The sequence below is a fragment of the Morone saxatilis genome, unplaced genomic scaffold (assembly GCF_004916995.1).
Source record: "Morone saxatilis isolate NCDOM2014 unplaced genomic scaffold, NCSU_SB_2.0 Contig21, whole genome shotgun sequence".
NCBI classification, from domain to species: Eukaryota; Metazoa; Chordata; class Actinopteri; family Moronidae; genus Morone; species Morone saxatilis.
The window spans coordinates 19,686,065-19,697,452 of record NW_023339774.1 but is presented as its reverse complement, the minus strand read 5'-3'; the positions used below and the strand labels follow the sequence as shown (position 1 = coordinate 19,697,452).

General features: G+C 39.5%; 2 protein-coding genes across 2 annotated transcripts in view; one reads left to right on the top strand and one right to left on the bottom strand.

Annotated features, from left to right (window-relative positions):
• The window catches only part of dmgdh (dimethylglycine dehydrogenase), a gene marked incomplete in the record, with an annotated part of 16,268 nt that extends 12,716 nt beyond the window's left edge, over positions 1-3,552 (bottom strand). Inside the window, 4 exon segments of the mRNA XM_035668444.1 lie at positions 156-320; positions 397-495; positions 2,662-2,830; positions 3,147-3,552. Of these exon segments, the coding sequence (XP_035524337.1) occupies positions 156-320; positions 397-495; positions 2,662-2,830; positions 3,147-3,268 (555 nt within the window).
• A 5,280-nt stretch (positions 3,553-8,832) lies between these two features.
• Positions 8,833-11,388, top strand: part of bhmt (betaine-homocysteine methyltransferase) — a 5,787-nt gene continuing 3,231 nt past the window's right edge. The window contains exons 1-4 of the mRNA XM_035668445.1: positions 8,833-8,997; positions 9,148-9,280; positions 9,394-9,506; positions 9,682-9,873. Coding sequence (XP_035524338.1) covers positions 8,974-8,997; positions 9,148-9,280; positions 9,394-9,506; positions 9,682-9,873 — 462 coding nt within the window. The 5' untranslated portion in view covers positions 8,833-8,973. The remainder of the gene's footprint in view (positions 8,998-9,147; positions 9,281-9,393; positions 9,507-9,681; positions 9,874-11,388) is intronic.

Genomic DNA, 11,388 nt, shown 5'->3' with positions numbered 1-11,388 from the left:
AGGAGAGGAGCTTGGTAACTGATCGAAACTATTCCTTTAATTATTGAGGCAGTGTTTGATAGTCATGTTGTTCTTCATACAGAAGATGTTGGACACACAAAGATAAAGGATGACGTCCACATATATCACATAAGCAGTGATCTGTCCGTGCAGACCTTGTCTATATTGAGCAGAGGGAAAAGTTCGTGGACTTTCTCTGGTCCGATGAAGTACTGCTCCGTCACGTGCCAGTGCGTGCGGGTCATCTGGTACCTCATCTCGTCCACGCGAGCCGCTGTTGAAGCAATGCGAACACTGCCTGGTTGATGTAATCCCACCGCCTGCGGAGCAAAAAGACAAAATGAGGGACGGCGTAAACGCACATCGGAGTTACGAAAGACGAGCGAGGCGCCTCACCTGTCCGGTTTCAGCCTCCAGGCTCTCGTAGAGCTTAATGCTGTCATAGTGGACTTTCTTGAGGTTGATGCCTGGATGGTAATATGTTGTCAAACCCGCCTGGAGATACAAAACAAATAGTTAACCATGATGGATGATGCATTAACAGATTGTTAACAGACACACACACTCATATGTTATGTTAAGTGTCAGAAAACTGTTGGTTATTGACACAGATCAACATTATCGTTCATTTGGAGTTGTGTTTGTGTCCATCTGATGAACGTAAATCCAATATTTGCTCTCCTTCAAGCTCCATTTTGGTCTCCTCCAACTCCTCAGACAAATATCTGGCTGCTAAATGCCTCAGCGTGTTCACTAGCTAGTCTGTTTGTTGATTGAGAAGTCAGTTTTAAGTTTATATGTTTTGTGCATTGACACAGAACAGCCAAGATTAGTTTAATTTGTCGTCATGGGCTTCTCGGTGGTCTGCAAACATGGATCCTCAGTTGGGAGCACATGTGGAGATAGTTGGGTCCATCCAGTCACCGGGTGCGGGAGTTGCAACCGAACGAAGAGCTTTTGAGACGCGCTAATGAGAGCGGTGAACCAAAACAACTTAAAAACCGAAACAATGAGCTAAAAGAGGCTAAAACACTCCAATGAGCTGAGGGGAACAGAGCGACACCATTCACATTACTTATAATGATTTGAGCCACTGTTAATATAAAAATATTGATTATAGCAGCTTTAATATCCTGTCCAATACGTTTGGGAAAAGATGACATAAGTGTTTCTTGGTGTTTTTATTTGTTTGTTTATGGTTGTGTTATTCTAGTTGACTCAGTCTGTGGAAGCTGTTTTGGTGTTTAACAATATGTCAACTGTCACTTTTTATTATGTCTTTGCATGAAGGGAATATACACCTTCATTTTTTATAAATGCTCTGATAACACATTTGTATGTTTTTACAAAACCCAATAAACAAACTAAACTCTACAAAAGTCTATAAGAAAATACAGCAAACAAGAGACTAATTTAGATTATTTTCTAACAAATTCATTACAACCTCTTCCCTTTTAAACTGATTATAACTAATAAAAGACATAATAGCAGCTCTAATTAAATAATGTATGTGCTATAGTACAGAGAGCATGGCTGTGTGCATGCTCTCCCTCGTATCTGTGGGTTTCCTCCAGGTGTTTCAGTTCCCTATAGGTGTGTACCCGGCCTCTCACCCAATGCATGCTGGGATAGGCTCCACCTCCACCCCCTCTATATGAAGACAGTAACTGAATAAGTTCCCCCTCTTATATGTCAAACATGTATTAATAGCATTACAGTGAAGTGGTTGAGAGTGAATGAGTGAAAGAAGACCTCAAATGCCTTGAAACCTTGCAGCAGCTGCCCACACTGGATACGACGCTACTACTGAAGGACACACACAGAAATGGCCGTAAACACCTCTGCTAAATGAGGCTGTCGAGGAAGAACTGTTAAAATTAGAGGCCAAGTGGTCAAATATATTCAAGTAACAAACGTCCAATTTTCTGTTTATTTTTATCAAGAAATTTACCCACATTGGGCCATTGTGATGTTTCAAACAAAGATGATTAAGGAAAGGTGAAAAATGTGCTGAGACAATTCCTTTAAAAGTCCTTTTTTAAAGCAAAATATGTCAACTATTCTAGTCCGGACTTCTAAAATGGGAGGATTTGCTGCATAAATGTTAAAAAATTTGAATATATTTTGGTTTTAGACTATTTCAGACGTTACTTTTTGATATTTTATGGACAAACTGTTTAATAGAGGAAATAATTTGCATTAAAAAATAACTGCGTATGTGATAATGAACTGAATATATTTTGGGTTTTGAACAGTTTGATGACATAACTTTGGGCTTTAGTAAACAGTGGTGGGACATTTTAAAGCTCCAATGATTAATCCAAACAAAGAAATGGCAGATTAATCGACCTAAATGGAAATTGAGGGATGAGAACCAGAGGTGATATTTAACCAACTTTACAGGAAGAAAGAGCTTTTATTCGATATATTTAACTCATTTTCAGCCAAACTGTCATTCATGCCCCTCTAGTTCTCCCCTTTTGAAGTGTAAAGGTGTTAAAATACGTTGTTAGAAGCAGGAATGTGACTATATGTTGGTGGAAAGATGTGATCTTGTGTCTTTACAACCTTTGTCCACCTTCACATTCACTATATTCATGAACCTTCAGACCATCCGGGTCCTTCTGCCATTTAAAAAGAAGTAGACTTTGTTAGACGTACAGCGTGCCAGGTGGATCCAGCCGTCAGCTCAGACTTCTCCAGCAGCACCACATCCTTCATGCCACCTTTGGCCAGATGATAGGCCACACTGACCCCCACGCATCCACCACCGATGATGACGGTTTCTGCTGTGTCCTTCCACCTCTTTCCCAAAACTGAGGATGCATCACTGCAGGGAGGAAAGGAAGAGTGAGAGGAGGAAGTCACAGCTTCACAGTGCAGCCTCAGGAGAGTGTTTACACTGTCACACATGCAAGCTGGGAACACAAACTGAAGCCACCATGTTTGACCATGTGTGATGCAGAACCACCACAAAACTTCACTGACTTTAAGTAATTCTGCACAAACTCTTCTTGCAAGAATCAACCAGCTGTGCAGCTTTACGCGCATTACACGCACTGAACGCACTCTTTCAGTTTGCACGACAAAAAGTGTGTTTAAAGCTCACACTACTGTTGCTTCTAAGCCAAACTGAACTATCTCACCTCTCTTTAGCTTGTTTTCTTGAAGTACAGCAGATGGTCCTCAAAGGGAGCCGAACAGTCCCTCGACACGCCGCCAAATCTCTCCGCAGCCGGGTGTTGATCAGGTTCAATATCCGCGACATGACTGAAGTGGTGTTTAAAAACTACAAACTAACCACACATGCAGCTCAAAGCATAACCACCCCCCCTCTCACTGGACCCCTGCACTGCCGTGTGTAGTTACAAATATCCCACTTTTGCACTGACAGTTGCGCGCTGGCACGCCCACAGGTCTAGGACCGAAACTTTACCCAGAGCAACCCTCAGTTAACGCTTTGTGTGCCATAACGCCAAAACGAGGTCACACAACCCCTGGAACACGTGTGTGAATGGTTTCAGTATATATATTTTTTAATAATTATCTATTCTGAGTATTATAAAAAACCCAAATTAAAAAGGTCTACAGGCATGTAAAGGGCTAAAAGTACATATATTATCAAAACTTCACTTGAAGTATAAAAAGTACTGATTCTGCAGGATAATAAACCCCTTGTGTCATATATCATGTAATATATTATATTATTTTATCAATACTGATGCATTAATGTGTACTTTTGTTGTTGGTAGAGGTAGAGCAAGTTGTATTTACTTTATATATGTGTTTTAGTCCCCAACCTAGGGGTCAGGGCCCCTCCAAAAGGTCACAGTAAATCTGAGGGGTCCTAAGATGATTAATGGGGTAGGGAAGTTACTTTACTATACAAATTTATATTTGTTTTTGCAGATTTTTCTCTTCTTTTATCTGCTTTTTTGTAAAATATTAGATAATTTCACATCTTTGCCCTTTAAAATTAAATAATCTGAGAAGTTTAGTCTCTTCGATGGAACTTATAAAGACTCTGTCAATAGAACATAAGGGAACATAAATGTCTGTATAAAATGTCACAGAAATCCATCTAGCAGTTGTTGAGACATTTCACTCAAAACCACGTAAATCAACTTCATGGTGGCGCTAGAGGAAATGTCAGAAGATCACCAAAGTTAGTAGGATTTATCCTCTGGGCTCTTTCAGTATGTGCACCAAACTGTATGTCAATACGTCCAATAGTTGTAGAGATATATCAGTCTGAACTGTGAGCAGACTGATATTGTAAACACACATACAAGATCAAAACAGCAACAACAACAGTAAATTAATAGTAAAACTGACTCTGCACCTTGTACTATTTATTTGGGTCTGAATCTTGTTAACTTATGTAAAATGTAAACAAAAGAAGTGACCTGTTGGATCCAGTCTGACCAGATACATTTATCTCTGTGTGGTCCTTGAGCCTTTTTTATCAGCCTCTAACCCACTTGGAACAGCTGCAACAGGTTTGAACTGGACATTTATCTTCACAGCTGGTTTATATAAACTCTGAAGAGCAGAAACAAACTTATTTATATAAACTTTGTGTGCATGAAGGTGATTATTTGATGATAAAAAGGGCAGATTCTATTGATCAGTCTATGTATGTGAACAGTTTATTGGGTAATACTGGGTGGAAATTAGTTGTCAGCAGATATGGTGCATTAGACTGAACGATATAAAGTCACACATGTGGAGTTTGTAGTCTCGGGAGGGACCGCAGCACACTGGATTGTTTGTTTTAAGCAGATTCCAGCTCAAAAAAGCCTCTTTTATTCCCACATTTGTACGTATTTCTTCTCTGTCCAGTAGAGCTGCAATGATAAACCAATTAGTTGTCAACTATTACATTAATCTGCAAATATTTTGAGTCATTTTTAAAGACAGAAATGTCCAAATTCTCTGATTTTAGCTTCTTAAATGTAAGTATTTTCTGGATTCTTTACTCCTCTGTGACTGAATATGTTTGTGTAGGATAACCCTGAGCTTTGATGGGAAATAATGTACATTTTCGGACGTTTTATGGACCAAACAACTAATCAATTAATTAAGAAAATGGTCGACAGATTAATGGTTACTCTCTACTACATACACTGAATCTTGCCATGATCCCCAGAGGATCCAAACGACTTTGATGATCTCCTCACTTTTCTACTAATAATACCAACAGATAAATGGAGAATATGGAGTGAAATATCTCTACATTGACTAAATGGCTCAAAATCTTGAACAGACATTTTTAGTTTTTATTAAAATTGCCATAAAATGTGGATTTTCTTCTGTTTTATCACTTTTTTAAATAAATGCTAATCAAATCGGTGAAGACGTTTCCTTAATTTGCAGGTTTCCGTGCATTGACTTGAAGAATTTGATGAGATTTTACATTTTTACCTGATAACCTGAATTAATTAAAGCACCCCTGGTCCTGGGAGATACAAACTAGAACAACAAATATGGCGTCTATATAATAAACACAGAATATCATCATATATTGTTCAACATGGCGTTCTTTCTAAGGTACAGAAAGACATATAATCATTATTGTCTTTTCCTTAAAGGTCTAGTGTGTAAGATTTTAGGAGGAAATGGATACAAATGTAATATAATATTAACATGTATGTTTCCATTAGTGTAAAATCACCTGAAAATAAGAATTGTTGTGTTTTTATTACCCTAAAATGAGCTGTTTATGTAATGTTGTAATCTGCAACAACACCGCTAGATGCCTCTAAATCTTACACACTGGTCCTTTAATGATCAGCTATAAGTTATTGATTATCCTCCTGCAAAATCTCCCTGTTACCAATCAATCTTGATGGTGGATACTGACCAATGAGCTGAGTAATAATCTAACAGCGGTGGGACCAAGTTACAAGTCAGTCTTTGCACCCAAACTTTGAGTTTTCAGTCCTAAACAGTTTTAAAAATTGTCTTTTGTATCATTTTTTTAGAACTGGCGTCCAGATGAGGGGTCTGAGGTGACTCTGGCCTCCCCTCTGATCTCTAGCCCCATTATCCTTCCCTCTTCCTCTCTGCACTGGCTTTTAGAGCACCATATAAAACTAGATGACCTAACGCACCCATTGGTACCAACCATGTTGTAGCTAGCAGGTCTGGAAGGAGGCTAAGTAACGCTCCAAAGTTAGGTTAAACTTTGACGATGGAAAAAAGGATCCCTTGACCTCTGACCTCAAGATCTCTGAATGAAAACTGGTTCTATAGGTACCCATTTTCAAACATGCCCACTTTATATTAATCCCATGCAGTTTTTTGCATGTGGTACAAATATAAAGTTACTTTGCTTTGTGTATTTGAATATTTCTGCATACTGGGGTCCATAAACAGTTTTGGAATTGCATAAATTAACAATTACTGGAAAACTGAGGCACATACTTGATGCCCCACTTGTGCCACCTCAGTCTGGAAACTGGCGCTGAGTAAAGTAACGTTAGTTCTTCATGTCTCTCTCCTGCAACTTGATTGGAAGCTGTCAGGTTGGTTCAAACAAACAAAAGCAGATCTGAGAAGTTAAGTGTGGACTGTGTGTCAGTTGTTGATTCAGGTAATTAAGGGATTAGTGGCACAAACGGTGGAAAGATATCATGTATTTTCAAGTCAAAAAACTCAAGTCCAAGTCTTTTTTATTGAAAATGTTTAGTACACGGTACTGCTCGGCTCAACTCAACTCGACTAGCTTGGAACCTTTTTTGTTTTGCCATATGCACAAGTTGTGAATAGTACCTGGTATTTTATATATATCGGTATATATTGTGGTTTCACCTTCATCGAGGTTCCAAGAGAGCTGAGATGATACTAAACAGACACTGAATTGTCACGAAGCAACCAACGAGCTGAGCCCATGCAGGGGAAATGAGTCAATTAAAAACTTGTGATGGTCCAATAACATAATTCTGCATTAGTGCAAGACTTTTACTTGTTATAGGGTATTTTTATAGCGTGGTATTGTTACTTCTTCTTAAGTAAAGTCATATATTTTCTCAGTTCTGGTCTCTTTGGTTTATATCTGCCACACACACTAACTGTTAACTCCTGTGTTCCTGCCCCTCCCCATCACCTAAGCCTCCACTGCCTTTATGCACACCTGTTCCCACTCTCCCTCAACAGCCCTGCAGTATATTCACATTTCTGCACTCAAATTATCTACTGTGTCTGAGTTGTGCATCTGGTTTCAAACCAGTTCCTCTAGTAAGCTGTTACACTGTGGGGCATTTTTAGGGTGGGACACTGAGTTCTTGGTGAGACAGGCAGCAGTAGAAAATAAAAACAAGTGATTGTAAACAGACACAAAACCGACAATCTAATAATATATAACATCCAAATTATTATTGAGGAGCAGATTCAGGTGAGCACAACTGGTGGACAGGTGAGGAATGACGACGTTTGGAGAGGTTCCTCAAAGATCAGAGAGAGTTATGGTAAAGAGAGGGACACAGGACAGATAATACCATGACACCATACCATGGCAAAGTATCTGGAGTTTCTGGATGCAGTCAAAAAAAAGTCCAAATGATAATCTGGGAATGAAAAGACTCTCAAGTGGACATACTGTAACTTTATTTTAAGGGGCCCAAACCGCTGCTCTGGTGGAAAAACCACATTATTGCTGCAGTCCAGTATATGCAAACATATAGTTTGTATTTAAGCAGCATTTAAGTATAAATACAACTGAATATCCTTCAGCAGCAGAAATGATTTCAGACATATAAGAAAGAAACTATTCTTGGAATAATGTATTATTTATGGGTCTTTTTTTTTTTACACAAAAAAGTTAAATTATTTCATAAACAAATCTTAAAAGAGCTAAAACTGAACAATAATGTTCGTCTAATATGTTTTCTCAACAAAAAAAAAGTATAATTTCCACATTTAAATCCTTAAAGACATCTACGCCTTCTACCGCATTAAAAAATCTATAAATATGCAAATTTAGTTCATTTCAAGTTTTCCTGCTGCACACAAGATGTCTCCTCCTTCACTGTAAAGTCCTTCCTCAGTGTACGTGCACTGCTGGCTTCAAGTTTCTACATCACACTTATATAAATTGCATATCTGGACCTCTGCACATACATCATTCTGCACAGTGAAGCTCAAATATCCAACTGTAAGAACACGAAGAAACACTGACTTTATGAGCAGAAAGGAGGTCTTTAAACTAAAATCTCCTCCTTCTCCCTCATTGAAAATCCAGAATATGCAAAAAATATTTAATTTCTAACGTTTAACTGTTGGATTGAAGGTGTGAAATCAGGCTTCGGGCTCATCATAATCCTGCATGTGGTCAGGGCTCATAAAACGTCTCTCATTCATCACATGTTTCTGGTTTCTGGGTTTAGGATGTTTTTAGAAAAGCTAATTTAAAACACAATTCACAGTCACACTTGCAGCATTATGGCTGCTGCTGCTGCTTCCCCCCCTGCAGTTTCCACCCCATCATTACCAAACCTTAAGGGCTTATATATGATCAGAAAACACTTAAAATGCACTGATAAGCATTAATTCATGCAGAAATACAGTTAAACCTGATCACATTTGCTCTGCATGAGTCAAACTCTCTAAACTTTCCCCCCACTGATAAACATCCTGCTCTCACCTCTAACACTAAATCATATTTGATTTAAACCCCCCCACAAAAAAAACACATTAACAGGAGAAGAGTCTCGCCTTTCTGCGGCACTATCGCGAACAATAGGCTGTCTTGTGCAAACTTGCCAAAAAAGAAAACGAGCTGTGAAAAGAGGCAGGCGGTTCCTGGGTGACATCAGGCGCACCGCACCCTCCTTGCATTATAAAAGCAGCATGGATGCCTCCACAAAGCCCTTTCCAAACTCAGAGGGACGCTGTAGCTGAGAGGAGTGGGCCGGTCACTGCTGCAATAATCATCATCATCATCATCATCATCACCATCACATCATCATTATCATGGCACCAGCTGGAGCTAAGAAGGTAGGAGACGAGCTTCCTGAATTTAAGCTCCACTTTGTTTGCAGGGTTTTAAAAGTGGCGTGTGCACACTGTTCTGCACAGAGGAAGTGGGTTTTGCATGCATCAAAGTAACAATTCTGTGCTGTGATCCGCTTTCTTTGTACCACGCAGGGTATTCTGGAGAGACTGGATGCAGGGGAGATCGTTGTCGGGGACGGAGGCTTTGTCTTCGCCCTTGAGAAGAGAGGGTACGTCAAAGCAGGACCTTGGACACCTGAGGCTGCAGCCGAGCACCCTGAAGCGGGTACAGCTTCTTTTCCCTCTTCCTTACCTGCGTTATGTAATGTTTCCCAAAAACCTGTACGTCCAGTTTTCTGTGTGTGTGATCAAAATGACGCCGGATCTGTGTGGTTGCAGTGCGGCAGCTGCACAGGGAGTTCCTGAGGGCTGGCTCCAATGTCATGCAGACGTTCACTTTCTACGCAAGCGATGATAAACTGGAGAACAGAGGCCACACTCAGCGCTTCACTGTGAGTAGAGAGGGTTTAGTGTGTGTGTGCGCGTGTGCCTGCAGCTGCTCTGAAGCCTCATGGAGAGGTGGATGGCAGCTTGGCAGCAGAGTTGGCATCAAACCAAAGCATGGAAACACTTGAACTTACATGCCCTCTCTGACTGTCGTTCTGGTTGGTTTTTCTTTTCTTTTAGGGGCAGCAGATAAATGAGGCAGCTTGTGACCTGGCCAGGGAGGTGGCCAATGAGGGGGATGCTCTGGTGGCAGGTGGAGTCTCTCAGACCCCCTCTTACCTGAGCTGCAAGAGCGAGAATGATGTGAAGGCCATCTTCAAGAAGCAGATCGACGTCTTTGTCAAGAAGGACGTGGACTTCTTGATTGCAGAGGTATGTGTAACACTAATCATCCATATTAAAGCTGCTGTTGGTAAATATCTGATCAATAAAAGGGAGGAAATAAAGATTGGGGGGCTCACAGGAGGAAGGTTTTATGGTTGAAACTGAAGCAGCAGAGGTGAAGAGATCCTGAGTGTACAGAGAGCACCGAATACACTGAACCCTACATGTCCTGTAATGCAACCAATAACATCTGTTCATGGGAAATATTCATGAATCAAACACATTTTATAATTCTCAGACTTCAGAAAAAGCTCCCCCCAGAGCCACTTACATCATACAGCTGTTTTCACATTAGTATGAGTAGACTAAGTTTTAAAATCTGTGGTTTGTCTGTTTTAAAGCCAAAGAATGACACATCTAAAGAATATTAATCTTTTATTTGCTCAAACTCTTCAGGTAACTGAGGTACAATCAAGTGTTTAAATATTAGTTCCCAGTGTTTAAATATTAGTTCCCAGTGTTTAAATATTAGTTCCCAGTGTTTAAAGTTCCACTTAAAAACCTGTTCTTCCTTCCTACCGTTGGATGTTTGATTTTCACTGTATGTATGTGCAGAGTTTGATACTAGAAAGTGGTGCTTTAAAATATACACAGTAGGCCTATATCTCAGAATTTGGTTCACTTCTGTGAGTTAACTGTCTACTGAAACAATGGCCAAGCGTCTGGGACAAGAAAACGCTGAATTTGTTGGAAAAAAGAAGCCTATTAAGTTCGAATGATTGTTTAAAAATGATAAAAATTGATAATACAGGCAGAGAATTGTATTAAAGTTCCCAAAACAGGAAATGATCTGCTCAAAATTCACTCAAATCACTAATTTAAAACAAACTTCTGAGTGCTTTCCTGATTATCAGTTTACTGAATGATAGGAAAAAAAGGTTCCTTAAGGAAAAAGATCTGACCTAGAAGGACGTTTTCACATTCATCTGCTGGAAATCTGGAAAGTGATTTTGAAGGAAGCGGGGCCTACGGACGTGATTTGTGATGTAACAAATGGTTTGGAAGTCAAACCTGGTCCAATACTCGGTGTGATGCAGAAACTTGAAGTGCACAGACACTGAGAATGGACTTTTCAGTGAAGTCGGAGACATCTGGTGTCCAGCAAGAAAGGTTTAGAAATGAATGAAATTAACATTTATTTATAGATTCTGAGTCGATGACTTTAAGGATTTTAATGTGGCTATTATACTTCTTGCAGTGAAAACATATCAGACACATTATTGTTCAAAGCAGACTGTGATTTTGTTGCCAAGTGCCAAAAAAAAAAAAAAAAAAAAAAAAAAAAAAGTTACTGGCAGCTTTAAAAGAGATTTCTAACACAATGACTGGAGTTCAGCCTCCAAACACACACTTATAGCACAGAGGATTTAAAATGCCATTAATGTTGTACAGATACACATGTTCCAACATGTTGGAACTAGTTTTCCATCAAGGCAGAGGATTAATGCAGTTTGGTGTCAGAGAACACTGAAAAAGGAGGTTAGAATAAGTTTAATTTAATAT